General features: G+C 37.9%; 1 protein-coding gene across 1 annotated transcript; it reads right to left on the bottom strand.

Annotated features, from left to right (window-relative positions):
* Positions 1-491: 491 nt before the first annotated feature.
* Positions 492-25,900, bottom strand: farsb (phenylalanyl-tRNA synthetase subunit beta). Its single transcript, XM_088078588.1, has 18 exons — positions 25,747-25,900; positions 24,190-24,245; positions 23,374-23,528; positions 22,451-22,523; positions 22,208-22,323; positions 20,659-20,809; positions 20,464-20,572; positions 19,773-19,843; positions 19,616-19,677; positions 18,842-18,893; positions 18,686-18,747; positions 16,937-17,144; positions 16,766-16,846; positions 15,501-15,593; positions 13,680-13,797; positions 12,317-12,469; positions 1,867-2,014; positions 492-1,461 (listed from the first exon to the last, which is right to left on the bottom strand). The coding sequence occupies exons 1-18, from the start codon at positions 25,802-25,804 to the stop codon at positions 696-698; spliced, it is 2,532 nt and encodes an 843-aa protein (XP_087934714.1). The 5' UTR covers positions 25,805-25,900; the 3' UTR covers positions 492-695.
* Positions 25,901-27,861: the final 1,961 nt, after the last annotated feature.

Here is a 27,861-nt window from a genome sequence, read left to right as displayed (position 1 = left end):
TGATTGAAGTAATGTGTATTACAGAAGCCAAACAAAAATTTCCACATGCGAGCTCCCCATTGTTACTCCTTCAAATAGGAGAACCCCACCTTAAGCCAGACAAGCTCGTACCAGTCGGGAAAGTCAAAACCAGTTCAACTGAAACTCTGCAACATCATTTCACCAGCACCTGTCTTTGTCCCCCAAGTCATATCACTTGGCGGGTTAGAACAGGCCATCTGCTGCGCCATATTGGCCTGCTTATTACACACGCAGTGTGGTAATGAAAGAGTTAACCGCCTTTTGCTACAGTAGAGTTTGAAGGAATGCCGGAGCACCTGTCAGACTTAATTTACAAGACAGCTTGTGATCTGGCACGTCTCACTTTTATATGGGAGGCTGCTGGCTGCAACAGTTTCTCTTTGTATTAACAGTGAAGCAACGACGTACACAGCACAAGTTACCTGATGAAAATATGCACTCTTAAAAAAAAAAGATTCAAAGCTAGAAAGTGAAAAGTGAGAATGGCTTTATTGGATGTTTGAAGGCGAGAATGTTTTGTATCAAAGGATAAACAGTCTTTAAATGAAGGACCTGAGCTTCGGTTATTGTGGACGTTGAAACAGTGGTCGTTGTGTTTCATATTACATCACCTATCTAAGACCAGAAAACATCGAATGGTACCATTCAGTGAATTTATTTTGTGTCGGTATGATTCAGATCTTATTGAAGGCCGCCACATCCACAGACTGAACATATTCCTCGAAGGCGGTGATTGCTTCCTCCAGCATATCTGTGCCCACTTTATCATCCTCCACCACGCATCCTATTTGGAGCTTCTTGATGCCGTAGCCCACCGGGACCAGCTTGGACTGCCCCCACAGCAGCCCGTCCATGCTGACGCTGCGGACGCACTCCTCCAGCTTGGCCATGTCCGTCTCGTCGTCCCAGGGTTTGACGTCAAGCAGGATGGAGGACTTGGCGATGAGAGCTGGCTTCTTGGACTTCTTGGCGGCGTACTCGGCGAGGCGCTGCTCCTTGATTTTTTCTGCTTCGGCACTCTCAGCCTCGTCGTCTGAGCCAAATAGGTCGATGTCGTCATCGCTGGTGTCGTTCGTCGTGGCTGGGAGGACAAACTGACTCTTAGCCGCCGGGAGGCTGGCTTTTTCCCTCTGGAATGACTTGATGTGAAAATACCAGCGCATGAGGTGGCAGAAGGTCGAGGAGGGAGCAGAGGGGATGGCGTCGAACATTTCCGTGTCAGCCTGTGATGCCACAAAGCCCTCCATGTAGCTTTTGTCTGCCAGAAAGTCATTGAGAGCTTTAAGGCCGGCTGTCGTGCTCATGTCACCAAACACAGTTTTTGTGGAAGTTGGACGGGAGGACGGGGCCCGCAAGCATTCGTTTTGCGTGGGGAACTTGTGCTTCATGACTTCCTGCATGGGGACGTCGTGTGTGAGGGTGGTTTCAGTAGTGTGGCCACTGGAAGAACCAAGGCAACAAAGCAACAGGTAATGAGTCACTGAGATTAATTACCATGCACTAACCCCAAGGCACAAGTAACCTAAATTAAGACCAGGCATGCCTGTTCAAGCCCACACGCAGATGCATACCATTCTCAGCAAAAACACAATAGAGTCTTGTTAATTTTTAATTCGTCTGACTTTAGTAAAAGTAGCCTTGTTACTGATATATAAAACACAATGGCTCCACATAAAGATGCTGCACAGACTGGTCCTTAAGTTTCCTTCATGCACCTCTGCCGCACACACAAACCACACGCCAAACACCCGTAATTAAAACATTTCAAGCCTAATTTTTTCCTGTTATTATCCAAGCATAAACTGCTATGCATTTTTGAATAGAGGATTAGGAAGGTGAAATCACAGGAAAGGCTCGATGTCCATCTCCAGGGCTGAGCAGGGCATCGTCAGCTCAAAGCGGTTGATGACATCCGGGTGGAGGACACCGAGACGCCCTACGCTCTTTCCACGGACAAAGATCTCTGCGCAGCGACCGGGAAAAAAGGTGGAATCTAAGAGAAAAAAACATAAGAATATGATATAAAACCCAAATTACCGTCCCACTGCTGTATGCCTCCACGAAACAGTCAAGTTGCTCTGACAGTTTACATCCATGTCTGTGAAAATACGGATGCTTCACACACATTCAGAATCTGACCAAATGTCTCCCCTTCTGTTCCTGAGATACTTCGTTGAATAATGGCAAGAAAAGTGTTTTTGCAGAACACTATGGTGTGACAGGGAAATTAAACGTTTTAATGGTTGAGCTCCCCAGTCCATCTGACTCTGTGACTGATTATAACCCTGTGAGGCCTCTCAGGTCATCAGCCGGAGGTTTTTATAACTGTGCCCAGAAGTGGATTCAGTCCTGATGAGGGTGCATTCAGTTTCTGTAGTCCAGCTCTGTGTAATAAGCTACCTGCTGACTTGAGGTCCAGAACAGCAAATTTAAACCTTTCTTTTTCTCCGAGGCTTATGGTTATAATAATAAAAACTTTATTTTTATAGCACCTTTAAAAACAGAGTTTACAAAGTGCTTTAACAAAAAAAGTAAAGCAGAAATGTGATACATGGACGGCAATACAACAACAGAAAGCCAAACAGTTCTATTGAACACAAGCGAGAAAAAAAATTAAAACCAGAGGACAAATAATAAAAGATACAGGACACATAATGTCAACATAAAATAACACAAAGAATCAGACCCCAAAAAACAACAATAAAAGCAAACAAACCACAAATAAAAGGAAATAAAATAGACAAAACATAAATTAAAGATAAAATAAATAAAAATAAATAAAAAATACATCACATAAAAGCAATGGTTGTGTGTGTATGTGTGTGTATGTGTACTTATTTGATCACAATTGATAGTGCTATTTATGCTACCTATGTTCTCTTATTTTCTTTTTATCTGTTGCCTTTAAATGTAAAGCACTCTGAATATGTCATAAAATGTACTATATCAATAAATTTGCCATTGTCATTTTGTATGCAAAATGTCATCACTTCATTATATTTTATTAAACATTTGTGTGATAGTTTGTGAGAATTAGCATATGAATTCTTGAGTTATGGTAATGGACTGCACTTATGAAGTGCTTTTTTTTGGTCTTCCGACCACTCAAAACACTTTTACACCTCATGTCACAGTCACACATTCACACACACATTCACACACTGCGGCCGAGGCCACTGTACAAGGTGCCACCTGTTACTCAGTAACCATTCACACTCCGAGGATGAAGCATTGGGAGCAATTTGGGGTTAAGTATTTAGCCCAAGGATACTTCTGCACATTGACTAGAGGAGCTGGGGATCAAACCGCTGACCTTCCTTAGAGGACGACCCGCTCTACCTCTCAGCCACAGCCGCCCACATGGCTAAAACCATGTTTTATGAGGTCACACTAAACTTTACCTTTAACTACCAAATTCTGCTCAGCTGATTCTTGTGTCCGAGTGGACCTTGGTCCTTGAGAGAGGAAACTCTCTCAAGGACTTGAGATACAGCATTCACAGGAAGGACATGGATGCAAAGTTGCAGTGACCTTGACCTTTGACCTTTAAAATACAATCACTTCATAGTTCATAGACCAGAAGGAGAGCACACATTATGCCTGTTTTAAAAACAAAACATTGGCTGACTACTTTTTTTCTCATTGATTTAAGAAATCTTTTATTAGTTTATGAGGCGCTGCATGGCCTTGCACCAGACTACATCTCAGAGATGCTTTTATTTGATTTTATATGAACCGGGGAGGTCCCTCAGATCCTCCGACTCTTCTTTTTTTAGCTGTTCCACCGAGTAGAACTAAAACATTTGGTGATTCTGCTTTTAGCTATTACGCTCCAAAGCGCAGGAACAGCCTGCTGGAGGATCTGAGAGGAGCTGAAAATACTGATACTTTGAATCATAAATTAAAAACTTTTCAGTCTGGCTTTTATGTAGTGTCTTATTATCAAAATTTTACGGTTTTTACATATTGTATTTTTTAAAATTTATTTTTTAAGATCCATTTTTTCTTTTTTTCTTTTTATGTTGTTTTTGTTTTTGTTTCTTCAATCAAACTGTAAAACACTTTGAATTGCATTTGATTTGTTTGAAAGTTGCCATATCAATGAGATTTTATTGATTGATAGTTGCGTCCAAGTGAACGTTTGTGCCAAATTTGAAAAAAGTCCCTCCAGGCATTCCTAAGATGTGGTCACACTGACCTAGACCTTTGACCACCAAAATCTAATTAGTTCATCGATGAGTCCAAGTGGACATTTGTGGCAAACGGGATGAAATTCCCTCGAGGCATTCTTCAGAAATTATGTTCACCAGAATGGGACGGACGGACAACCCAAACACATAAATCCTCCAGCCACGCTTATTGCAGATGCCGAGGCATAAAAATTAATCATTACTTTAAGTGCGAAGTGGAGTTTAGGGTTACATTATTTATCGGATAGCCCCATACAACTGGCACTGACTTCTTTTACTAAAGCCCAGACAGTCTATGCACCTCACGTCCTTTTGTAGACTCTTATATAAAACATTATCACCTCCACAGGCTTGTTTGCAATCTGTTTGCATCCTGACAAACTAATTTTGACCGGTGTGTTACTACCTAACATGCCATCTGTTTGATCTGGGTGCTTCTTGGACCATGTTCCTGTCACTATGTATAGCTGCAACACTTACTTGCAACGTAAAACATACTTGCACTTGCAGAGGCATTTGTTTTTCTTTCCAGTATTGATGACATCTTTGAGTATGAAGCAGCTCAAGTGGTGTTTGCACATCACATCACAGAGATCATTAGTCAATCATACAGTGAGGGCGGCGCTGTGCCCCCTTTCTTTTTCCTTGATTTTCTTTTGATAATTGTAATTTCACCTACACTGGTTATCAGTGATCAATTCTTCAAAAATCCAAATGGACGGGGTATTACATGGACCGCTAATGCTTAATATCAATCATTAGCAGAGCAGCAAAATGAGCGCCACTTATGTGAAAATGCCAAAGGTCATTACTCTAAAGCAACTACTGTAGGCCATTTGAACATAATCAGATTTTCTGTCCCTTCGACTTTCAAGCACGCATTTCTCCTTCTGATTAAAATCTGGCGGTCCAGTGTGTGTGTGTGTGTGTTTGTGTGTGTGTGTGTGTGTGTGTGTGTGTGTGTGTCAGTGTCACGAGTGAAGGTCACTCCAGTCCAGATGGAACAAAAAGCCTCCATCGACAGTGAAATGGAAAACACTATGTTCAAAAACACTGACATGCAAGCAGACAGAAAGACGGACTGGACAGAGATTTAACAAGATACAGGGGTTGCCATGACAACAGCCCCACACACAGAGACATCTCCCATAGTGCACTGCTTCTTCCCACGCTGCCTTGCTAATGGGTTCCAGAGCCCACTGTTCACTCATCACTATGGATGAAGGCTTACAAAACACATGGATTGTACTTTCAAACGCGTGTGCGTGTGTGTGTGTGTGTGTGTGTGCGCGTGTGTACATGTGTGCATATGTGCGTGTGTGCGTGTTTGTGCGTTAGGAGGGTATTGAGGCAGGGAAATTCTCTCATTTATTTCAGTCGCCCGCTCTGTGTCTGTTAGGTGTATTAAAAATCGGCGGAATGCTCTTGCGTTGGTTCACACGTCATCTACTTGTACCATGAGCAGGATGCCATGGCAACTATATAAATAGCTCTGGTACATCTTAAATAACCAATCAGTCAATGAAAATCCTACACTTGAGCCAGGCCACTTTCCACCCACTCTCCTCCAACTTTCAGCAAAAGCTCTCAGCGGAGAGGAGAGTTAGTTGCATCAGATAACAAATATAAAGCTGGCTGATGCTGCCATTATCATTTTGCCACAGGATTTATTACTATTTTAAACAACTGGACAGAGACAAAGGTTCTTACTGGAGTAACACTTCAACTGATTACTGGGTTTTGATGTTTGGTGTTATAATTTTGATTGTAAAGCTGGTTTCCATGCAGAAAATAATGAATTTCCAGGCTAAAATGTTGAAATATGTTGAAAACAATGTAAGTAAAAGGATAATGGCAGTTGGATCTGATAACAATGTGCTCAGGAATACATGAAAACTCTAAAAAGGGAGTTTTGTTTTTGTCGAGAAATCTCATGAAAAGACCAAATCCAACAATCTGTTTCTTCGTTTCTTAAGATTTCCATACCTCTCCTGCGTGTCTGCAGCTGTTAGCTACAAGCCTTTTTTCATGTACTGAAGGAAAATATGTCAAGAATATTTTGTTTCATTTCTAAAAAACACTTAACAGTTTCATCAACCAGCTGGGCCCTGTAGTTTTTAGCAAAAGTTACTCAAATAGGAGGACATAGTGCATTGTTTAGGGACTATTTTTAGCTGCAAATAAACACACATTTGGTGTTCTTGTAAGACTTTACAGCAGCTGGACAGCGTATGTTGGACTGAGTTAAAATAAACCACAGTAGGTTCATGGTAATGAAGAAACATGTGACCCAGTGCAACAGTGTGGTTTGTTAATGTGCTTTTTAAAGTTTCTGGACAACAAAGGAGCTCTGTGGCACAGAGGAACAAGATATATCAGGCTTTAGATACATGAACAAGACAGTACGCCTTAAGATGGACAAAGGATGGATACATTTTGGCTTTGGTCTTTTCATAGAATTAGTTGACGATAAGGAAAACATATTAGCCCTTAACTTTGTAAGCACAATGTCATATTGCACTCACAGAGCTTTTATTATCCCTCCCTTACAGAGCCTTTATTTTCTAATTTGATCTGCTGGCCACAGTTACAAAAATGACTTAAGTTGCAAATAAACAAAATTATTCCATAATGCGAAGTTTGGAGTGTATGAGTTGTCTGCACACAGTTCTCAACATGGTGGTGCCTGAGCCGCCAGCCAACAGCTGATCGTGATAACTCAATGAAAAGCACTAAAACAACATCAACAGTGACAACGCTAACAGTGTTAAGATATATAATGGACCGCCACTCAAAGTCGGAGTTCCTACTTGTGGACTCAGGGCACACCGACTTCAGCGGTCTGCCGTCACACGACAGCAGGCCACGAAGGCGCACATTGTAAATGGTAAGAAATCAACTAAAAGGCAACGTAAAGTATATTTGAATGTATTTAACTAAAATAATACGTCTACTATCACAAAGTAAAACCTGTTCTGCATGTAAATTGCCGTCAAAATATATCAGTAATGTTGTTAGGTAGCTGGTTACGGGAAACAAGTGTTAATCTGGAAAGTGGTGAAAAATTAAAAATGCCAAAACTAAAAATAAATTGGCCGCAGAAACACCAGTTCATCACTGTCTGTCATGTTTTTTCTTCACGTTTGGTGTTATACACCTGGAACACTTGGAAGTCGTAAATTCCAACTGGGAAATTCCGAACGCAGCATTAGTGGTGGCGATGAGCTAACATGCACTAACATGCACGAACATGCACGTGCACCTGGACCGGCTGACTACAACAAGCAATAGAGGAGCTAAGATACACACAGAGGGAGCGTGACTTCATTCACTACTCAGGATGCCAGTACTCCACCATGTCTTTAGATTGCAATTAGTGATTTGCTATTATATTAATTCTCTGAATGTTGCATACAGAGCCTTTACAGCAGCTATTAAAGATAATTATAACAGCAAGGTATCAAAAGGTAATGTGAAAATAATGACTCATAGTGATGAACCTGAATCTGCAGCTGCCCTCGGTTTTACAGAGCTTTACAGCAACTTTCAGCTCCTTTACTGTTTTGGTTCACTCTCACTATTCTAATAGTGCTACTTTCTGCAGTAGCAGACAGCTGTTGTCAGGAAAAAAAGCTCTTAAAACCCACTGTACACTATCTGCTCAGCATCAAGCAGCAGAGGGATAAGGTTAACGACTTGTTTGTGAACATATGGAGCATTTGGAAGCTAAAGAGCCAAATTACTTCCCCCAGGAGTTTCCAGACACCAAAAACAGAGCTAAAAGAGAGCGCAAGGTTTCTTAAACATTGATTTGTCGCGGCTTGCTATGACTAAAACATCTGCTCCCATTTACTGATTTTATTTTTTGGAGCTGGACTGTTCATTAGGAGTGCTAACATTAACATTCTTTGATTTCACCACAGATGCACTCCGGGCACAGACGGAACAGCAGAACACGAATGAAAGTGAAACTTAACTGTTCATTGCACTAGGTCTAACGTTTGCTCTGCTCATATAAGATAAAAAAAATAAGCATGTTTGCCGTATCCACTTACATGCCGATATTGTGTTCACCAGTTGTTTCTGCTGCCCCCAAGAGGCCAAATTTTTTTTTTAAAAAAAGGTACTGTCGGTTTAAATAAACCAACCAAACAATAGTACTGAACTTTAAAAATACACATCGGCCAAACACTTAAGATCAATTACTGAACAAAAAGCGAGTCAAATGGACATGGTCTCTTTCCTGACAAAGGGAGTGCAGGCCAAGACTTTGCATTGGACACAGTTGTTAAGTGAAACACAGGCATCTGTCTTCTAAGTGGTTTCTTCCTCCACTTTTGATCCCCTGACTCGTTATTTCACCCCCCCGAGTGGAGGAAACTCAGCTGACATGTATTCCCTCAGCCCCTCACTCTCTCCTCTGTCAGTGCTGCGCCTGACGGTGAATTTGCTGTAGCGCTGTTTCACCCTGCTGATCGACACATCCTGAGGGTGTGCGTCTGTGTCAGGTGAGCTCTTAGACTGGGTCATGACCTTGTAATGGGGTTAAGGACATGCTGACATATGGAGGGGGACTAATGCTGCATGGAGTGTGGAAAAAAAAAGTAGCAGAGAAGATAGACTGAGTGGGAGTGAGTGTCCAGTGTGTTGTGCATTAGTGCGTACTGTGAGAGCATGTCCATTTCAGCTCCCTTTTATGTGTGTGTGTGTGTGTGTGTGTGTGTGTGTGTGTGTGTTTGTGCCTGTCAGATGGACAGTCTGAGCACCCGTGGGTGGGTGTTATATGTGCCAGTCTGTCTCTTTGCTCAGCACTGCAGTGGGTGACGTGACTCCCATGCACTCTCCCACACTGCAGACTTTACATGCTCTCAGACGCTTTCTTGCTTACGCCTCAAGCCGTCACTCTGTCGCTCTCCTGCCCCCCCCGATCCCCCCACCCCTCCAGTCTCATCTCATCCCGTCTTCCGCTCCCCTGTCAGCCATCCCTTCTCGCTGCTCTCATTCACTGATACTTGAGCCCATTGATTTGCAGTCTGAATGGGCCAACAGAGTATCCTGCAGTGTGACCTTGGAGCGTGCAAGCCAAGGAGAGAGGGGGAGAAAAGAGGTGGGCAGGATGGAGCGAGAGAGAGAAAGTATGGAAAAAAGGAAGAACTGAGGGAGGAAGGCAAAGCTCAAATGATGTATGAGAGTCTCTCTGGGAAAATGGGAGCCAAAATGCGCACAAATCGGCCTGTGCAGCGCTTCAGTCATACCTTTGATTACTAATCTCACGGGAACACATGCGATGCATCAGCAAGATGAAACTAAGTCATACATTCATCTGCCATTTAAAAAACAACATCATTTCCAGTGTTTTTGTGCCAGTCACATGTCAACACTGGCTGATGTAACTGCTGCACAAAATAAAATTAACTTGCACTCAACAGTTCCTCCATTAGTGGGCAAAACAGCCTTTAAAGCTCATTTGAAGTAGTGTTGATGCAACATGACTGACCCGACCATCTCACGCATGATGACTTAAGAAAGAAAACCTTTAAAAATTCTTACTCTGATGCATTTCATCATTAGAGGCAAAGTAAAGTTGTCTGAAATGAGTTCTTGGCTCACAACCCATGAACTATCAGTGCCGAGATGACGGCTTTGATTTTTATTGAGTGAAACGATGACAGAACATTGTACGCCAATGCTATTTGGTTTCCCTCATTGAGTTATTCTGACTTATTAGAGTGAGGTGACACAACTGGTGATGCTGGAGGCAGAAGAGAAGATAAATTCAATGGAAGAGAGTGGATTGAGGTTCAGAGGGGATGAAGAGTTTCCTACTGTAGGCTGAAAGTTTGGGTTTTTTTTAAAGTCAGAGCCCGTGACCTAACTGTAACACCTGTTCACTCATAACCTCTTACTATAAATCCTATTAAAGTGGTTTCTATTTCAAATGGTTAAAACCCTTCAAATGAAATCACTGTACAAGAAGTTGTCAAACACAATCCACTATAACCCTATAAAGTTTTACATTTGTTTAGTTCCCTGATTTGCTGTTCGGACTACAACCTCTTAAAACTCCAAAGATTTAAAGTGTTTTCCAACTGCCGTCGCCGGCTGGAGCCTTGAAGTGAAGGCATTACTTTTAACGGTTAAAAAAAACAAACTGTTTTTCAATATCTTCCGAGAGTTTTTACATTTAAATTAATTATGTTGTGTTGATTCCCTCCACTGGCAGCAGAACATGGCAGCTCCAAAGGCTGCGAGCTATGCACAGTGTGAGGGATTATTTTTTTATAAACAATCTCTTATCACACAATACAACGTACCAAGATAGAAATGGTCATTTTACAGCACACGTTGCAATTTTTTTTAACATAAGTTATTAATCTTATCACTGGATCAATTCAGCTTCAAAGATGACACATAAGTGACATTTGCGGGATTGTTCAGAGCTCAGCAGATTTTCTGCCATTGCCTTCAGGGAACTTAAACTGCCACATCCAGCTGGTAAATCAGCAACTCAGCACGTAAAAAAAGAATTAAACACATTGCTTTTTCTGGAGATGATGATGATAGACCCAGGAGTGAGCCATCTTACTATATTCTGATCTCTGTCAAAAGCTGCACATACACAGGACTGATTGGGCCCTCGTGAGAAAATGGCAGCCAGTAAAAACCAAGTCTACAAGAAGCACAAGCAAGTATTTTAATTATCCTGGGAAGAGGAAGTCAGTTGGACGTTGACGTTAGAGAATGTGGCCAAAACTCCAAATATGTACAATACCACAAGTTTAAGAGCAAGACAGATGAAACAGGATTGTCAAGTTTTGTTTTTTTTTAAAGATATTTTTAGCTTTTGTCACCTTTATTTGACAGGACAGTGTTTGTGTGAAAGTGGGAGAGTTAGAGGGGATGACATGCAGCAAAGGGCTGAGGCCAGAGACAAACCCGCGACCGCTGCGCTGAGGGCTCAGCCTCTATAGCAGCGCCCGCTCTATCCACTGAGCCACTGACGCCCCAAGGCATATCAAGTTATTTGATAACTGCTAATAAATAAAACATAATGTATAGGGGAAAGTAAAACTTAGTTTGGGCAAGTAGATTTCTGACCTATGTGATGTTAGCAATTGTAAATTTGACTGTAAATCACATCTGTTTAGTGTTAGCATGCATCAGCAACGGAGACAATATCAGATCAGTCAAGAGAACACAGCACCATATTAACCATATCGACAGTTATACCTCAGATCATAAATTCACTCAACTTTTAAATTAAAATATGTTGAGAGATAAATATGTAACTTTTGTATATAATTATAGACTGGGTGATGCTGGATTTTTGAGGCTGACACTGATATCTGAATGCTTAAAAATCTAGATAAAAGATATGTTGCTTAAATGTATATAATTTTTGTTTAAGTTACATTAATAAATAATCTTGAGTTGTCACCTAGACACATTCTGAGCAGGACATTTAACAGTTAAAAAATCCACTTGTAAATACTCTCTGTTGGGCAATCTATATAACGGAGACAATGTTTCTAAATGACCTCAAACCTCAACTACCGTACTGCGATTTTTTTAAACTTATCAGTCGTGATGAACACTTATACAATACATCTGCAATAAGCTCATATCGTCAGATTGATCGGTCAAGATCTAGTTAGAATAAAATGAAACACACAGAACAAAAGAGATTACGCAGTTTAAAGCTGCATTAATCACCTTCTTTTAAGCTTCGGAGCGCATCAGAACCATCTCATCAAATCCCAGTATCAAAGTATGCATTCATATTTGCACGTCATTGCCATGGAAACCTTGCCCCCTCAATAAAAATGGATAAATGACACCCTGGTAACAATCACAGTGATGCAGTCTCTGCTAGTTATAGACTGGATTTACATAATCTCAACGAAACTTGACTTTTAACCCCACGTGACCTGGATTTATTTGTTCACCAGCTTGGCGGGTAAATAAACATGTTCTAAATCACTGGGATTTTCTCTTCCCTGTATAAATCCAGTCTTAAGATATTTACCACTGGGCTAGCTCTTAAGTATATTCCTATAAACCTAAATGTGTTGGGTTTCATCCTCCTACCTCTCAGGGCTTCTTACCGTCTGCAGCCTGGATGTGGTAGCCTTCCCCGCGGCCCGGCTTCACCTCCAGCAGTTGCATGGCTCGATCCAGCAGGCCGTGGATCACCTCGAAGCCGGGACTCTTGTTGTAGTAAATGGCACAGAAACGCCGGCTGTTTCTCGCCCCGACATCTGGTTGGTGGGATGAGGGGGAGGGAGTGTTAGGGACATCAAGCACAGAGCTATACCAAGGACTTGCTAATATGTCAAAGCATAACTGGGTTTTTATCAAGACTATATCTACCGCTGTAAGTGTCACTCCCCTTCTGATATGATCAGGGTCACTGAGAAAATTTAATAACTCTGCCATGAATTTTCAAGGACCCAAAATATATAAATGTATATTTCTTTCCTGCCATGCATGATAAAAAAAAAAGCTAAAAATAAATTTAAAAAATAATTGGCAGATTTTTTTAAGTTTTCAATAAAACTCACCCAAAAAATGTTTTAAAAACTTTTTTAGAGAAAACATGCCTTCCAAACCCATTTCCTTCTGTAAATCTTAATTTTAAAAAAAGGCAAAAATTGAATAAAAAAACAAACAAACAAAAAAAGCCAAAAAAGGTTTCACATAAGAATCACATTTTTTCTTTTTGAATTAAAAGAAGAAAACATTTTCAAAGACAGCAAGTGGGTTTGAAAAGCATGTTCTCTTTAAACATCTGTACTAAATAACTACAAAATACAACCATTTAAAGTTGTATGCCCCGCCTCTAAGCCAAAAGTGTTTCAAAAATAATTTAACATGCCTTGTGGGCATACATGAAGGAACTAACGGAGCCCGGGGAGAAAATGAAGAAAAGTACGTAATGAACAAATAAACAAAAACGCTTTTCGACGGGTATTAGAGCTACGTTAAGACGTCAGCTACAGAAAATGATTTCACAGTTAGGTTACATTAATGTGTTTTAATCTATTACAAACAACACATTTCCATGATCGAGAGTTTTACTGGTTCTATTACTTTTCCAGGCCTGGAAAATGTGACTGTGCAATTCCATGACTTTTCCAGGTTTTCCATGACTGTGGAAACCTTGTATAAGAAAAAATTTGATTGGGATTTTTTTTGGTGGTTTGCACATTTATTTACTGTGAGCAACAACTCCATCTGAGAAGTTTTGCAAGACTTTTCCGACCTAACGCAGAAAACTAGGTGTTTAGTCATTTTGCATTACAACTGAAAGCTCATATCTTGACCGTCTATCATCAGCATCTTTCCAAAACTATCAGTGAGGCAACAGGGTTTGGAAAACAACATGTTTTAAGGGTGTGTTTAGGTACAGTGTGTTCATGTTATGTAAGCCTGAAGGATTTTTCTAACTTCACACATGCAGACGCCTACCTTTCGTCTCATCCTTCAGCACCACGTCAGATATTTCAAACAGTTTGAGGGGAAGGGGCATCTTCCTGTTGGCAGCGATGGTTTTCAGCAGGCCTGGCAGTAAGGTAGTGCGCGCCACCTGGTGGTAATAAACAGAAGTGAAGCTGGATATATAGATCCAAACTCTCAGAGAGGACAAAAGTGCCCTCTTCAGGAGAAATAATGTCAGAAATTCGAGCGTGGGAACACTTTTCAGTTTGTGGTTGTCGACTGTGTCTCTCTGTATATATCATTAAGTTATTTTCCTCACTTTTAAACAACCTCTCAAGTCTTACTGACAGTCATATTTACTGAAAAACATCATCTAAATAACAAACAAGTATCATCTGTTTTCACAAAATGTATGTGACAGGCTGTTATTTGCAGTGCAATATAATCTGCAAAATAACATACACGTTTTGCTTGTGGCTAGAGGACTAGTTTCACCTCTTTCACTTACGACATGACAGCTGCTTTTTGCACTATTTCCACTTCAGGTTAAATATACATGTCCTATTTTTCCAAACAATCATTAACACTCACATAGCATTCATACACATATTCATATTTTTTTATATTCATACTGTGTAACATCCAGTGCAATTTCCCACTGTGCAATATTTTACCACTTACGCTGCAGTAATATTTATAGGCTATACTTTTACAGTAAATATACAATATACACATTGTTTGTATTCTTTTATATTAACTAATTTGTATTTTCTAAAATTTTATCCTTATCACTTTTTTTTGCATATCTCTCTTAACTCTTGAGCTGCTGTATTGTGTGAATTTTCCCATTGGGCGATTATTATTTATTCTATTTTATCACCTTTATTTAACCAGAAAAACTTGACATTAAAAATCTAATTTTCAATTAAGTCCTGTCTTGTCTGTTTTGGCATTAGTTAGCATGGTCATTTTTCAGATAGCATAGAACTACCTTAAAGTGTGTCAGCATAGACAATATAAAACAACTTTGTTTGCTCAAACTTTACAGGCAATATGAACACTAAAAACACAAAACAAAAAATTGTTACTCATCCTCTTAGAGCTCAAATAGACAGAAAAGGCCTTTAGATTACCATCTTTCCTTTTGTCACGATTGTTTGAATTCAGATAAAAACTGTTAGGATCAGTATGATCCTCTGTTGCACACACTGTTCTCCCCTCATGGAAACAGAAACACTAGTGGAGCTGAGAAGAGACTGAAGCATGTGATCTGGCTGCGTGTTTGTTTTGAAAATCAAATTGTGGGTGGGGAGCAAATTTAATTTTTTTTTCTACATTTTAAAATCAACTTTCCTTCAAGGCTTAAGGAGATGACTCTAAATCAAAATTCAAACAACGCCACACACACAAGGGTGCAGATTTACATCTATATCTTAAATGGTATTAACCCTTTGAAACCTAGATTGACATCAGTTTTCTTGTGCTGTGTTCAGACGCCTTGTACAAATGAGCCTTTGAAAGCTGAACAAATTGGTCTGACTACTTTACTTTTTTTAAGGATTACTAGAAAATATTTCAAAAATTATGGGAAAAAGAAAAAATATCAGAATTTTATGTTAAGATTGTATTAAAATATGTATATGTAATATAATATGTAATGTAAATGTAACATAATATATCAAATACTTGATATTCATACTTTTTTCAGCATTTTTGCAAGTTCCTCTTTTTTTGCTAAGTTTTGGACGATGTCTTAGGTTTTTGAAAGAAATCAAAACAATTTGTTCAGGTTTCAAAGGATTAAAGCAATGCAGAATTTATTTATACAGTTTCTTTGATATTATTCTTTACCTGGAACTCGGCCGTCTTAGGGTTGGAGATGTGAACCGCTCTGGTCTCTGAGATCTTCTTTCCAAGCTTGTCTGCTACATCTTCTACAGAACACTACAGAGAGAGAGAAGGGACAAACTCCTTTAAAAAAACGTTCAAGCGAGACAATGTAAGGTTATGGCTACAAGCGGCTATTATGGGATAATGCTGAATGCTACTGTTATGCATTTAGCTAACTGTACTGTAACAGTTACACAGGGGGAGCACAGTCATATAATTTAGAGAGTTGACTCACTAATTCCTGTATGATTATTGTGACATTCACCCAAAGTTTGCAAAAATTTGTGAATATTGGCCTACATAATCGATAGCACACAAAACTAGGGGTCGACAGATTGTCACCTGGACAATTATCGGGAACGATATGTGTCATTCTGCTGATTATTTGTGTTGGCATTTTTTTGTAACGATCGCCAATAACATTTATTTAAGAAAAATTCCAAAGACAGTATCTGTAAAACCTCAGAGAGCTATTTTTATCAATTTAGTTTTTATTTAAATTTTCATGACTTTATAAAAAAAAGTTGCAGAGAACTTGCTGTATATGATGTTGAAAATTTTAATTTTGATCAAACATTTGCTGAGGGCATTTAAAAAAAGTTTTGTGTTGTAGTTTGTTATATTCCAAAGTCTAAATATTGAAAGAAAGATTTCATTTTATTGTAAATGCATATCTGTTCCAAATATCAGTTAAAAATAGGTTATATTTTATTCATTTTATTTCCATTTTATTGTTATGCATTCTGTGCACTAAATTTTTATCCTTATTTTATCTCCCTTTTACTGGTATTATCAAGTAGATTTTATCCATTTGAAGATGCATGCTATGTATTCTATTAGGATTTTATTTCATTTTATTTTTACATGCAGGTTTTATTATGTCTTCTGGTCTTTTATGTGTTGGTCTTGGTGCATTAAATTTCTTTCTTGTAACGCATGTTGGGCTGCATTTCTTTTAAGAAAGGTGCTACACAAAATTGTTTGTTATTATTAGTATTATTAATAATAATAATACTAATAATGATAATAATAATAATAATAATAATAATGTCGGTTAAAGGACTCATTAACTACTAATAATCGGTATTGGTATCAGCCCTGAACCCACATCGGTCGACCCCTACACAAAAACCCTGAGGATGCATTTTACTGCTTCTGAATTCAGCTTTTTCATTTTCAAGAGGAAACCTGCGTTACTTCTTCACTCAGATGTGTCTTTTTCTTACAAGGGCAAAGTTGAGGGCCTCGGTGAATCCAGCAGCTGCCATGTCTTGTCTCAACAGCTCAGTCAGTTTATTCAGTGGGAACTGTGAACATACAGAGCAAAAATATCACAACACAGACCAATTATATCTGTTTGCACACACACATCGATCATTCAGAAGAACCCCAGGCACCTGGCTGGCGATGGTGTAAGTGCGTGGTGTAGTGCGGGTGATGTTGTTAAATCCGTAGGCCATGGCGGCGTCCTCCATGATGTCACAGGCGTGGATGACATCTGAGCGCGTGGGTGGGATCTCAACCTCGATCTCATCGCCGACACCTGTAGCCTTGGACTGCAGGCACATCTTGGTCAGCAGCTGGGCGATTTTCTCAGTTGACTCACTGTCAGGGAAAAACAACACAGACAATGCTTATTAAAAAGTATGACTCATCAGGTTTCTGAGGATGCACTGACATTAAGCAGCTGGCTGGACATTTGTGTAACAAGTGGAATAGTACAGTGATAAAATGGATGAGTAGTTACAAGTTCACTGAGTACATCTTAACAATTGGCATCGTGCAAGAACCAGTCATGTGAATAGATTTGGTATTAAGACAAGACAGATGAAAACAGTTTTAAAGATGCAGCAGGATCAAGGATAAATGTAATTTTGTTCTTTAAACTTTGTTTAAAAAAAGACCAATAAATCTACCTTCTATCTTCTAATGCACTGCTCGATTTTGAGATTTTCGCCAATTTTGCTTCCATAACATGTCCTCTTTAGGACTGGTGGCAAGAAAAAGTTCCAAATACACATTAAGGTGTTTACTGTAGTTAAGATTACTGTTTGAGATGTATGCAAAAGCACATTTTTAATGAGAATGCCCTTTTTTGCACATTTAACCTGTTTTTAACCAAGTTTCATGATTATCTATTAATAAAAAACGTTTTCAGCTGCATAGATGAGCGATTTCAGAGAGTTTGTGGCATTTACCAACTTTTTTGTGTTTAAAATTTTCTTTTAGGAGTGAACAACATTTACGAGTGGTCCAAACCTGTGGTATGAGTCATGTACAAATGAACTACTTCTCTCCACAGAAGAAAAAAAACAAACCTAAAAAAAACACATTTTTGGTTGACTCAATATTTGGAGTTTTGAAATGAATATTCTGTTCACAATATCATCACAATGGCATCATTTCTTTTTTATTTTTTTTTAATTATTGGCATGTTTTGGCATGGCAACATAGTGACTACACTTCAATAATTAGGAAATTATCTCACTCCAACAGCTGCCTTGGGGTTTTTTTTGCTGCAGATTATGCAAATAATCAAATCTCATAAACACTTGTTTGTATAGTTAAGAAATTTGCTGAATCTGACTTGTAGGAGAAAACCTCTAAGTAAAAAAAAAAAAAAGAGACGTTTAGGATAAGAATACTAAAAAATAAGTCGATCAGGTGTTTACAGGGATTATGGTATGGTGTTGCACAGGTTTGTTATTATTATTATTATTATTTTTCTTTATCTTCTGCACTTTTTTGCTGCTCCTTTTCTAAATAACAATGTAAATATGTTGCACACAGAATATTGTATAGAAAATTCTTTTTTGTATAAAATGGAAGCAAAGCATTTTATTTTTCAATAACTGTAATACAGTACTACACTGCAGTATATTGAAGTGTTTCTAATATTCTGTCCTTACTTAAAAAATAATCATTACAGGTTTGACAAAGGAAGGGCTGCTGTTCGTTGTTTCATCGTTCATCGTTTTAGATATGAGAGGTTTGCATAATTTAATTGGCTAAGCCTGTGAATTTGCATTATGATGCAACACTTGAAACAAAAAACAATTGAAATCACCTGACATTGACCTGTAGGGACTTAACATATACTGTACTTTTATCTTTTCTATTATACAGAGTAGATCCAAATAACTCACTTGATGCCAACTTTTCGGTTGATGAACTCGCTGGACAACTTCTCCTTCCTGTAAGCCAGCTCCTGAAGTACAAACCAGCAAACATGCAGCAGAAAATTAGAAGACAGGCCAAGAAATTCATGTCACATCTCAAGATGATTATAGTGAATACAGTACCGGGTATTTGCAGGTCTTGCCATCTGGGTACACCACCTCAGCCTCCTCCACCCTGAAAGTGCGAGAAACAGACGAAAATATCGACGTCACTCTAACATTCTCACACAGTCATCGTTTGGATTTTTTTTTTTATGGAAATGGATACATTGCATCATTTAATAAAAAGATAATATCTTCAACACAGGACAAATGACACAAAGCCTTAAAATGAAATGAAAATCATACAATAATAGTTTAATATTTAAAAATGTTATTAATGTTATTTAGTGTTGGTTGAACATATTTCATGCTGTTTGACAGTTGAACTAAATACTTCACTACATGTTCAGAAGTAATTCACAGTGACGTGGTGGCCGCACCCTAATCAGCCATGTCAAAGCAGAGCTGGTTCAGCAGGGCAAAGAAAAACAGGATGTTTATAAATGAATAAGCACATCTTTGCATCTGGAAGTTAAGGCAAAAAAGGTTTTAAATGAGGTCCAGCTGATGCTTTTGACAGCTGATGGGAAACAGCTACTGTGACATCACTGAGTCGGGTGTGGCCAGAGGTGAAAAAGCTTGTTTTAAACCATGGAGAGCTGTCTAATTCTCTGAAGATTAACTGCACAACAGATACAACAACATCACAATTTTTTGCCTCTGAATGTGTTAAGTGTTACACAATAACTGCAGGATTTTGTCTTGTTAAGACTTAAAATGCTGGGATGAAGTCACGGTTCTTTTATGTTTCCATGAAGATGACAAGCTAGTGTTTGAGCCAGATACGTGACTTACGTGAAAGGCTGTGAGCAATACTCGCTGAACATGGTCACCATCATATCCAACACAATCTTTGCCTGGAGGGAAGAGAAGAAAAGAAATGGTTAAAGTCAGTTTTGGTTAATAACTTTGACTGGATAACAGGATTTCTCAGTACTCCTCTCAGTAGTACCTTGGTCAGGTCTGTGGCCGTGCACTCAATAAAGACGTTTTTTGTCTTTAAGGAGATTTTTGAATGGTCACCTGAAAAAAAAAGTAACATTGTGAGGTATTATATTGTCTTAGATTTGTAAAGTTCATTATGGCATTTTCTTCTACAACTTAAGCACATTATTTTGTAATGTAACTTGCAGGTTACTCTTGATAATGTATTTCAACTAGGACTGTAAGCATTGACTGTCAGCAACTCAACACAACATGGCCCAAAAACCAGCAAGAGATTAGTAAAAACATTGCATGAAAATTACCTTAAAATAGGCACAAAAAAAGTAAAAAAAAAAAAAAAAATTTTAAATTACCCCAAAAAAATGCTGAAAATTAAAAAATATCTATGTATACATTTTGTAACATAATTTTAAATATAAATTTGTAATAATTAAAAGTATAGTTTTCTGGAATTTTTCTCTATTTTTCCGTAATAATTTTCTAATAACGTCCCTCTTTTTAAACTAATCATCAGGAAATTTTCTTGTCACTTTTTCCTAATTTTTTGCAATTTTTTGGACATTTTTTCTCAAAGATCTCAAAGCAATTTGCTCTGGTTTCAAAGGGTTAACTATATAAATTCTGCAATTAATCCTAGTTTTAAAAATCAATCATTTGACAGCCCTAAATTCAACATTTGGGTCTTTGACATTACTTACCATTGATGATGGGAGGCATGGACAGGACAATGCCATTGCTGTCGTAGATGATGGGGTACACAGGCTTGTCCTCAATAATGTGGAGGTAATGCCTCAGGTGGCTGTCTGTCTGTATAAATCAGAAAAACAGCATCAGGTTAGCATGATTCCAAAAAGTCAAGCTACCCCTAAAAAACAACATCCAAAGCCGTTCACCTTGTAGAGGCTCATGAGCTCGGTGGCGGTGTACTCTTTGGTCTGGTTGAGGGGTTTGAAGCAGATGTCTGCTGGAGGTTTGGCCGTGTATGTGAAAGGACCAGAGATGGTGTCCAGGTCGTGGGTCCCGATGGCCACCAGGCTCCTTTTCCTGCTCGAACATAGTCACAGGAGTGAGTTTTCTTGACAACAATTTCTACTAAACCAGAAACATGGTGTATTTTCTGCCAGGGTTCGAACAGAAAGATGTGACCTGATATTCCTTGTTTGCAGAGGAGAAGTACATCTGCACCAATTATATATGGCTATTTTCACTGAAATAAAGTTACCGAACACAACAGTATATCTCTGGTGTGTTTTCCATAGTTTTTGGGTCACAATAGAGTTCTAATAACGGGGGGAAAATTTGATATTTACGGAATCGTATTGCTGCAACTCTAGAAAAAAAATACGGATCAGTTTCACGTTAAAACGTGAGAATTTATACTGTATGTCAGCTGGAATCGACAGTGAAAATGGTATTTTGATGATTATACTGACTCTATACCACATTTTACTGCAGTTTTAGAGTCTCTCCCAGTCACAGAGATGAGTCATTACAAAGATGTTTCACAGCACACGTCACCTGTGCATGTGTAGGAGCCATTTAGCATATTTATTTTGTATTATTATATAGATTAGTTTGATGAGTATGAGTATATTATTTTGACCACTAGATGGTAGTAATACCCTGTAGTCTATGACAGGTTCCACAGTTTTTGGTGTACAATAGCGTGACTTCAGCCTCGCCGAGCTGCAGCGTGTTTCATGCATGGATGTATGGTTTCATGCTTTTTGTCTTCACAAATGCAGCGTTGTTGTAACGTCACTGCTGCATCACTGCCCGCAGATATTAGCACTGTATTTTCATATTTATAAGCATAAATTCCTCTCATTTATGAAGTCGTATAAGCTCCTGCACAGCTGACAACACGGTCCTGTAAATGTTTCACAATCAAATGCCTTGTATCAGCAACTGATGGGATTCTGTCCACAGAGGGCTGTTGGAGGGCTTTTGTTTTGAAAGGCAAGCTGGGAAGCTGTAGTAAAATGTGAAAAGTTTCACGTCATAACGTGATCATTTGTACTGTACGTCAGCAGAAACAGATAGTGATGATGGTGTTTTGATTATTATATTGACTCTACTCCATGTTTTACTGCAGTTTAAAAGTCTCTCTCTGTCATGGAGATGAGGAAATACAAATACTGAACATTTTTGGGTCCTTGACAGTTGGTCAGAGAAAAAAAAAGACCATTAATAGGCCTCATCTTGAAACATGTCATGTGATGGACTTCACTGAATTGTTCAACATGTTTGTAACAAAGTGCTGGGAACAAATTCAGGTTGTTCAGGTTTTACAAGGCAGGTGTATCCATCAGAGAGACTATAAAAGATTACCAAGACATGTAACCACATAACCTGTGGTTACTTTTGAATGACACCACATAGCAGAAGCTGACAGACAGTATTTCAGATATGGAGTTGTGTGGGTGCAGCAGCTTAACTGACCTGCAGATGTTTTGGTGGAGTTTCTCCTGCAGTTCGATGAAGCTGTCGTAGCGCTCCTGAGTGAAGGTGATGTTCCTCAATACTGCTGCCACAGCATAGGGTCGCACTGCCGCCGTCTGCACACAACAAGCATATTATTAAAATACTAAATCTTTACTATGATAATGTACATATTTATTTGACATACAAGGTAAACTAATGATAGCTTGTTTGCCATTAAAAATGATGAATGTAACCACCCACCTCCTTCGTAATAACCAGCTTCTGAGGCTCCCCGTTTACTGGGCTAACACGTCTGTAGCGAGGTGCCTCTATCCTGTAACACAAAAACAATCTCTGTAGCCACGGTGACACAAGTCGGCATGCACTACAATCATAATGAAGAAGCACCTTGTTACAACTGAAAACACACCTTCGTCAAGACGAATGTTTTAATCAGGGTTCCTACAGCTTAAGCCAAGTTACGTTTAAGACTTTTGGAACCAGGGATGAAATTTAAGACTAATTTTACAATAACCAGAAGTGGAAAAAAAAAAAAACTTAAGTGTTTATTGTTACATAAACTATTCCAGTCCACGAAAAAAGTTAGAACTGGAAAAGACCTGGCTTTTGTTGTTGAGTTTTCTTTTTTAAATTTAAAACAAAAACTGTTACCATTTATTTTGAGATTGCAACATCAAAAAATTGACTCATAAAATAATGCTTTCCATGTCTGACCATATTTAAGACTTTTTGAAAAACTGACAACATTTTAATACCAATTAAGGACTCATTTTTAAATTAATGAATTCAATTCCTTAGAAAGACATTTTAAGGAATTGTGCGAACCCTGGTTTTAATACCACGTTGACTTTTAAGTGACCTCTTGGTGGTTGCTCTACTTGCTTTCACACCAGTGCCAGGTTATTTTTTGGGACTTTTAAAAACGCTTTTATTTTGGTTGTTTTTATCAGTTTTTTGTGCTAATGTTTTATGTTGTAGCACTTTGAGATTTGCTCCAAATGTTAAGTGCACTGCAAGTAAAATCTATTATTACTATTATTATTACATTTTGCTGTTCTTCTCTCTCACCGCTGAATTGAACAGGCCAGCCATGCATTTAGCAGCTGTTAATCACTTGTAGCATCCACATTAGTATGCCAGTTTTATCACAGGCTATCACTCACTTATTCTTGAAGACCTGCAGTCCACGGACCAGTCCCTCCAGACACAGCAGGTCATAGCGGTTAGCTGGTACATCAATCTTGTACAGGATGACATCGGACGCTCCTGATGCCTTGGAGTCGCCCTGCTCTCGGCTGATTATCTCCTTCTCTGAGGTCTGGAAAGGGATCACAACCAAGGTCACTAGTTACATGTCATAGCTCAGTAGATGTTTTGGACATAAACGTACAAACACAGGTATGACGGGTGTTAGGTAGAGGTCGACAAATTATCAGCCTGGCCAATTATTGGGGCCGATATTTGGCATTTAGCCAATTATCTGTATAGGCATTTTATTTTAGCTGTTAAAATTAATCAATTAAAAAGTGCGAAGAAAGGAACTTCTACTTTTTGGAACCTCAGGGAGCCATTTTTTAACTCACTTTTTCTTTAAATTTTCACTTGACTTTATAAAAAAAGTTGCTGGGAACTTGCTGTATATGATATTGAAAATTTCAGTTTTGATCAAACATTTGCTAAAGGCATTTAAACAAAGTTTTCTGTTGGAGTTTGTTATATTTCAAATTGTAAATTTTGACAGAAAAAATCTAACTTTTATTTCAAAAGCAGATCGGTTCCAAATATTGGTTACTGGTATCATTAACTACAAATAATCAGTATCAGCCCTGAAAAAACAATATCAGTCGACCCCTAGTGTTAAGAAATAAAAGAATATGCTATAATATGCCATGGTGTCAAACTGGGCACCAAAGGATCTATTGTACTCATGGAAAAGGATTGTATTAGGATACATGGAGGTTTAAACGTAATTCACTCACAATTTCATCCAGCTCCAGCCCAAATTCAAAGCACAGCTCGTCAAACTCTTCATCGGCTAAAACAAGAAACAGTCATTAGTGAAAATAGCTATATGTATCCTGTAGTACCATGTTGTTCCATACATGGCTCAAGCATATTTACAAATTCAGTCATGTCACAAAGAGGAAATAGGACACTGCAACAGTAACTTCTTTTAAATCACTTCTTAAACCCCATTTTTATAGACTCGCCTTTATGTGACGTCATCTTTTAATTTGTCCTTTAATTCTTATTTTCAGTTGTTTTTCAAAGTGTCTTTTAACACATCTTTTAATTCTATTTATTTAAATTTTTATTTTGACTTGTAATTTTAGCCTCTAGTTTATCCTTTTACTTGCTTATTATTACTGTTATTATTATCAGTGATCTGTATCCTACTGCCTTTTTGTTACCACAGTAATCTTATATGTCTCTTATTTTTAATGAATTAAAAATGTCCAGTCTTTTCTCAGCTTTGCCATCTTTCAGTAAGTGTAAGGTTTGGATATAATGTTCTACTTCTGTTTTTTTTTTGTTTTTGTTTTTTTTTTTTTTTAAATATTTGTATTTTGAGTTTCCTTTGAATCCTCTTACATTTATGAATGTAATATCCCAATCTCGCTGCAGTTTTGGCAGGATATGTTCAGCTGGTTAAACGCTGGTACTGATAGACCATCCTTTGAACGTCCTTTGAACTCTTTCAGATACGAATCTATAGGATGATATTCCAAAAAAATGTCAAATATGGTAAAAATAACTATTTTATTGGGTGAATATCATATTCATAAATGCAAATGGAGTAATAAAACACCCTCAATCAATCATTCTAAAAATGAATGTAGTCAGTACTTGTCTTCTATTAAACTCATCTAAAACCATGTTTCTGTATTTGAAATCTAACTATGCATCGCCATAGAGCAAAGTAGTTTATTTATTTTTTTTTCAACCCCTTCAAAGCATAAATTGTCTGTTTTTCATGTATACTTGATTTCATTTAGTACGTTTGTTTCTGTATTGTATTATTGTGTATTTGTTGAATCTGATATGTTTTTTTATGAAATGCTTACACTGTTTCGTATGCAAATGTGAATTCCCTACTGGAGTTTGTTCAATAAAGTTAAAAAAATAAAAATGTATGAATGTAATACTTCCCATTTAAAAATATATGTATCAAAATAATGTTGCAGCCTGCTCAGATTTAAATGACAGGAGGAAATGATGCAATCACGTTGACATACAACACAGATGTCAGCGCACTAAGGCTCAATTTCCATTGACAAAAATATCAACAAAAATACACAGATATTTAAAACTATATTTGGCACAAATTTAATTTACTTATTAATTAATTGTTTTTCATTCAAGACGCTTTTAGTAGCTAACGTTAGCCGCTCGTGAGCAGCAGCTGCGGTGCTAACTCAAAAGCTAATGAGTTGAGGCACGACACTAACTTCCTCGGTCTTTAACAGTCACAAGAACATTTGCTAACCAGACAGACACTTTGTCCATCATGTGAATATGTAGTAAACATGACTTACTGTACGTTTTGCCCAAAGCTTTGAAGAGAAGATCCCTTTTTACTCCGACAGTCGGCATGTTGGCTGCTAATCCTCCTCAGCCCGGTGGAAAAGGACCTCACCAGCCGGCTGTAGCTGTCTAGGACGGCGCCTGAGTGAAATCCAGCTAAATGAGCCCTTAAATGGTCAGACACATAAAAATAAATAAATAAATATATTTATTTGCTATTTTCTAATCTATCGAGGCTAAAATCACAGGATTTCTTTTTTTTTTTTTTTTAGTTTCCAAATTACAAATCGTATCCCCAAAGATACATAGCCCATTTAGGGTATAAATTCTACGGGTCAGCAACTTTATAATAAAAAAAACCATTTTTGACCAAAAATAATTTTAAAAACCTTTCTGGGGCCACAAAACATATTTGAGCCTCATAGTTAACGTAACACTGCCTATTAAGTCTAATTAATTAATTAATTATTTGTCTAAATTTATTTATATTTATAAATTTATTAATATGTTTCACAGCAATGTGGCTACTCTACGGTGGGCTTATTCATGATTATTTGGTACTTTAACTTGCTAGAGTTGGCAGTTAAAGGAAACAAATCTTTTTATACACTGTTAAATTCTTTATTTTCCTCCGAGACTTTTGGATTAGTAGTACATAACTAGCAGGTGCCAGGCCATAGACGTATGACGCAAATCTTAGTAAAGTTTGCTTTAATTATTCTATGGGTTTCCTATAAGTGGAAAATGGAAGGATTTATTTAGACCTAGAACAGAAAAAAAACAAATTAAAATGAAAAAAAATCATGCCCATGATTTCTTTTTTTGTGTGTGTGCCACAGCCACAGGTTGCCTATCCCTGGCCTAGCTGGTATTTTTACAGTTGTCTGTATCTGCGTTTTATTTTAATGTTCGCTGCTAAAATTAATAATTAAAAAGTGCAAAGAAAGTGGTGTGTGTCACATAGAGCCAGTGGTTAAACATTTTAGTTTGAAAATAAAAATTAATTCAAATATTACATGTGAGCCCAAGGACAGCGATTTCAACGGAGTGTTTGAAGGTCAGATTAGACATAAAAAATATATATCCAGCACATCTAAACGTTGCCTGGAGACCAGGTTTTCAAGGATTTTAGACAGAAAAAACAGGTAACAGGGACTGAATGTGCTTGAAATAATGACACAGACCGTATAAGCATGTTATTCACAATAACAGCAGATTGTGGCGCAGCATGTAGGTGACATCTGCAGAATGAGAAATGGCGTTATAGATGACAGAGCAATCAAGATTTATTTCATTAAAAGAATGATCAAAGAAAAATATTTCATCAGATATTTAAATTGTTGTGGTGCGGGACTTCCAAAAATGGATTTATATTATAAATTTGAAAGAATCTGTTCGTGTTGTCTGACTTGATGCTTAGTGATTAAAACTGATGACAGATTATAATCATGAAATGATGGATTATCCATATTCTCCTATTAGTAATCAGATGATGGAGTTGTGGGAATTAAGGATTATTATTATTACAGCCCTGACGAGAAAGAAAGTGGGAAGCAAGCCTCTTTTCAGCATTAGATTTTACAGAAACAAGTCTGTTGATCTGCTTGTCTTCTCTCTCCTTTACACATCACATCGCCACTGCACGACACCGCAGAGTGAGTCATCACACTGCCGCTGTCACACCTCAGAGCTATTTTTTCTTAGGTCTATGACAATACAACAGCCAAGAGAAGAGTAACATTTTGTTAAAGGAAAAAAGTCAATATTCCTAATTCAAGATAACCTGATGGAGAATATGGACAAGAAATCACAGATATTTTACAACATAAACTGTATTCTAGGGGTCGACAGATTATCAGCGATTATTGGGGCTAATATCTGGCATTTTGCCAATTATCTATCAGCATTTTATTTTTATGATTGCCAATGAAATTAGTTAATTAAAAAGTACAGAGTCTCAGCATGGGAGGAACTTTTACTTTGCAAAATCTCAGGAAGCTGTTTTAATTTATTCATTTTTATTAAAATTTACACTTGATTTAAAAAAAAGTTGCTGGGAATTTGCTGTATACAATACTGAATATTAATACAAAGTTTTAGAGTGTGTTCTAGTCCAAATTCTAAAT

Source organism: Plectropomus leopardus, chromosome 6, assembly GCF_026936395.1.
Source record: "Plectropomus leopardus strain MGB_pleo_1.0 chromosome 6, ASM2693639v1, whole genome shotgun sequence".
NCBI classification, from domain to species: domain Eukaryota; kingdom Metazoa; phylum Chordata; class Actinopteri; order Perciformes; family Serranidae; genus Plectropomus; species Plectropomus leopardus.
The sequence above is the reverse complement of the archived record's forward strand: the minus strand, read 5'-3'. Positions and strand labels throughout refer to the sequence as shown.

Coding starts and splice junctions, on each gene's coding strand:
- farsb (XM_088078588.1), bottom strand. CDS start 25,804: ATGCCGACTGTCGGAGTAAAAAGGGATCTTCTCTTCAAAGCTTTGGGC. Junction 23,529..24,189: donor GGCTGGAGCTGGATGAAATT/GTGAGTGAATTA, acceptor ATCCCTTTCCAG/ACCTCAGAGAAGGAGATAAT. Junction 17,145..18,685: donor AACCGAAAAGTTGGCATCAA/GTGAGTTATTTG, acceptor TTTCCCTGACAG/TGAGTCAACTGAGAAAATCG.